General features: G+C 39.8%; 1 protein-coding gene across 1 annotated transcript in view; it reads left to right on the forward strand.

The window, feature by feature from the left end:
* The window catches only part of ube2j1 (ubiquitin-conjugating enzyme E2, J1), a 29471-nt gene that overhangs the window by 13292 nt on the left and 11861 nt on the right, over positions 1–4318 (forward strand). Inside the window, exons 3-4 of the mRNA XM_014030991.1 lie at positions 445–576; positions 1262–1346. Of these exons, the coding sequence (XP_013886445.1) occupies positions 445–576; positions 1262–1346 (217 nt within the window). The remainder of the gene's footprint in view (positions 1–444; positions 577–1261; positions 1347–4318) is intronic.

Raw genomic sequence — 4318 nt, forward strand, 5'->3', positions numbered from 1 at the left:
AGTACGTAAGTAAGTACGTAAGTAAGTACGTAAGTAAGTACGTAAGTAAGTACGTAAGTAAGTACGTAAGTAAGTAAGTAAGTAAAGCTTTATTTATACAGCGCCTTTCACAGAAATAAATTCCCAAGGTACTGTACATTCAGGGAAGGGGGGAGGGGCCAACTAAGAAACACCCATTCAAGAAGACATAACAAGACAAACATGGGGAAACAGGTGAAACCAGTCATGCAGCAAACACAGTTGTGCTACCTTTAACATCAGAAAAACTAAAAACCACACAAGGGAAGATGAGGAAAAAAAACATCATATTATATCAACAACATTTATGTACAGTGAGCTTTTTGATTGTGATAAAAATGTGTTTTAGGATGTTTTCTTCTGTGCAGTCCTACCAAGTGTGTATCCTGACCATGTGTTCAATGTGACACTTGCTTCTGTTTCCAGGATAACCTGTTTGAATGGCACTTCTCCGTACGCGGACCCCCAGATTCTGACTTTGATGGTGGGGTTTACCATGGCAGGATTGTGCTGCCCCCAGAATACCCCATGAAGCCCCCCAGCATCATCCTGCTCACAGTAAGACACAGATGATGGCTCCAGCACACTTGGTCATGTCTGGTGAAACCTGATGTGTTTGCACTGAACTGATTTGTGTTAAACTTTCCTTTACCATCAAAGATGAGAGTTTTCATAAATATCTTTAAACTAGAAATGGTTTTTGAGTTTGTTAAATTTGATCAGTTCCAGTAGCATTTCCAGCTAAATCTCTTTGTATATATTCAGTGACCTGTGACCTGGAAAAGTTAGGGTCCGCTATGCACATGAGTACAAAAAACGTCAAAATGCTCTATTGAGGGGATGAAGGAAGCCTTTGTGTCAAATGAGAAATTTTATTTATTTTATTTAACCTTTATTTCAACAGGCTAAACATTTAGAACAGTTTCCTATTGACAATGTTGGCCTGAGAGTGCAAAAACACTTAAAACACTTAAAAATGGGGAGATGGGGAAACAACAACACCAAAAAACAACCTGGGCTTGAATGTGATTTTATCCRAAAATCACATTTGTAGTTCTGTCATGTGTTTCAGTGGAAATCTGATTCTGAATTGTTGTGACTGTCACTGCAAGTTTTTATTTAAATGATAAAAGTAAATCCTTGTCATTTTGTTTCATTCCATTTGCTTGTTCAGCCTGTTGTAGCTTTGTTACATTTCATTTAGTCACCTACTTCCTGTTTGTCTTTATTCCCTTTCTTTCAGCCAAATGGGAGGTTTGAAGTGGGGAAGAAGATTTGTTTGAGCATCTCTGGCCACCATCCTGAGACCTGGCAGCCTTCTTGGAGTAGTAAGTGCTAGTGCAAGTGTGCTACAGGAACTTGTTAGGTTTTCCTTTRGATTATTTGCTTGTTGACTCCAATTACTACCCAGTATTTTAGATCATTTAAAAATAAAAATTCGAGGCATAGTGGAAGGAAGGCTTCAACTGATTGTTGAAACTCTGATTCAGGAGGAGCAGTGTGGCCTTCATCCTGGTTTTGGGATTTCATTGGGTATAATAAGATAAGAAGATAAGATAAGATATGAWAAGATAAGATAAGGTAAAACTTTATTGATCTCACAGTGGGGAAATTTGAACATTACAGCAGCTCAAAACAGTGGAGATGCAGTAACAGGCTGCCTGCCGTGGCGCCATCCTGGAAACAGAAAAACCACACAAGGAAAGGGAAAATGAGGAAAAAAACTAAACATCATATTATATCAACACTGTGACACACTGTGGTGTTTATGAAAAGAACCTCTGCATAGGATAGATTTATTAGCCAGAYGAGTGAGTGAGTTTAGGGGGGCCTGAAGAATCCAGTCCCCCAAGCCGACGCAGCCAAAGTTCAGAAATATTGATGGTAAACTGTTCATTCTGTGTGGCCCTCAGCTTCCTCATGAAATCAGATCAGACGGGTGTGAGAGGAGGGGGCAGAGCCTTGTCAACGTGTTCCAGCCAGGAAGAATTTAGTCAACAGATCAAGGCCGTTGTCGGGGAGATCCAGATTCTGTAATCAGTTGTTTTGGGAACAGAAGAGACAGGCAGACGACAACAATTTTCCATCAGCTTCAGAGTTTCTGCTGGTGCATCTCAAGGTGTCAAATCCAATCAGACAAACAATGTGGACAAATTCCACCGAGCCGAATCTATCAGCTTCTCCAAGATSAATTCCATCTGGCCAGCAAAGRCCAGGGACCACAGCCGGCCCYCGACCCTCAATAYAACCGCTTGCAGACCGAGTCCAGCTCGCTCAAGGCAAAATGTCCGAGTTCTGATAGAATACAGCCACCCATCAAATTGGTCAGTCAGCCAGGAGATGAAAAGCCACTGACACTGTTTTGTAGAACACCAGGAGACCACCAACCCAATCTGTAGACTCCAGTGATCAGAGTCCAGATATACTGTATATCCAGAACAGAGAAGAACAGAGGTCCCACCTTTGGCATGTCCTCCCGTGGAAGAAGAAAAATAAACTTTGTTCCAAAAGTTTTATTGAGAGACCAGCTAACCAAATCCATAAAAATAAAAATATCCATAATTTCTGGTTTCAGATGAAAAATGTAGAGAAGGCTRCAAGCAGCAAAGCAGGGAAGATAAAGAAGGGCAGGAGAGAAGGAAAAAGCATCATAATCCTCCGAGAGCGGGAAAAAAATGTATGCTCCGGTCCACATTTTTTCCACTTCCAATCCGATGCCTGAGTTTTGGACATTGACCCATAACAATGCTATTCCCATATCAAATCTCTTTAATAATAATAACAACAACAACAACAACAACAACAATAATAATAACAATAATAATGCCATCCTCATACTTACCATTATTATTTATTTCATTATTATTGTTATCAATACTGTTGATCATATTTGTATTCCAACTTGTATAAAAACAGTAATATTCATAAATGTGAACAAATTTAGCAAACCTTCATCCTCCTCCTCAAACAGAAGCTGTAGTTTCACCTTCAAAAATCGCCTCATTGTTTTGACTCAATCAATCTTAAACTGACCGTAAACTGCACCTTAATTATAAAATTATTTAACAAAAATAATAATAAAATTAAAATAGGTTAAAAATATTACAAAACTCTGAAATCTCCTTACTCACTCTGCTCTCCGTCACCTCCAAACTTCATTCATCTTTTGTGTCCTTCTCCACCTCCTGCTGCAGAACTTTGTGCGCTTCACAAAAGCACTTTGTGCGTCAGTGAGAAAGGAGGTGAAGTTATGATTTTGTTTGACTCAAGTGAAGGCTGATGGAGAGCTGGAGGGTTTTCTCCATGAGTGTCCCCGTGGTTCCTGTTGCCTTGTGCTGCAGCAGCTACATGTTTTAAAATGACAAATCATTTTCTTTTAGAAAAAAAACGTGTTAATATTCTTTATCGTAACTCTGGTTTTACTTGACCTATCAGCACTATTTAAAAACTAGTGTATAGTTTGAAGTCTCCACTTTTAAATGGAGTCATGTTGTGATTAAAAGTTGGGTTAGCCACAGAGCTGCCCATCTGCTAGCTGGTTGCAAACTGTGGAATACATTTCCTGAATAGAGGAGTGTTTCATTACTGTGTCTAACTGAGACTCACCTCCGTTCAGGAAATCCATTCCACAGTTTGCAGCTGGCCAAGAATCACTTCTGGAGTCATTTCAGCAGACACCATTAAAGCACAGACACAACTCATGGACCTGGAATCTTCCCACGWTGGACCAGAAAATTCCCATCAATTAATTATGTTGGTATCTGAGCCCAGTACCGATACTGGATCTGATGGTACGGTGGCCTGGAGGTGCAAACCAACATTACAAAATCTGAAACACTTTTACATGTTCTGAAACAAAATTACATTTCAGAAAACCAGTGGTGGGCACCAGTCCGCTAAAGCGCTAATCCGCTAATTGTGGACCTAAATATTTCATTTGCGCTTTAGCGGTCTTGCTAATTTTTATAATTCATAAGCYGATTTGAGCTTTTTWAAATTAAAATGCAGTCCCGCTAATAACTAATTATCTARCAGTCTTCATCATCACAGCTGACCTGTCTGAATTAATATTATGAGTTGACAACTTCATAATATTAATACAGACAGGTCAGCTGTGATGATTCCTCTGCTGCACAAGACGCAATATTTGCTGCGTAAAGTTGTGCGTATCATGGATCAGCTGTCACTCAGCTGTTCCCAGTCCCACACGCGGCAGGAACTCGCAGCACAGCAAGTCACTCCTTCCTTCACTTCAACTACTTAATAAATATTTTTCTAAGTTCTACCAAACTCATCAGTT

Source organism: Austrofundulus limnaeus, unplaced genomic scaffold (genome assembly GCF_001266775.1).
Source record: "Austrofundulus limnaeus strain Quisiro unplaced genomic scaffold, Austrofundulus_limnaeus-1.0 Scaffold1154, whole genome shotgun sequence".
Taxonomy (NCBI): domain Eukaryota; kingdom Metazoa; phylum Chordata; class Actinopteri; order Cyprinodontiformes; family Rivulidae; genus Austrofundulus; species Austrofundulus limnaeus.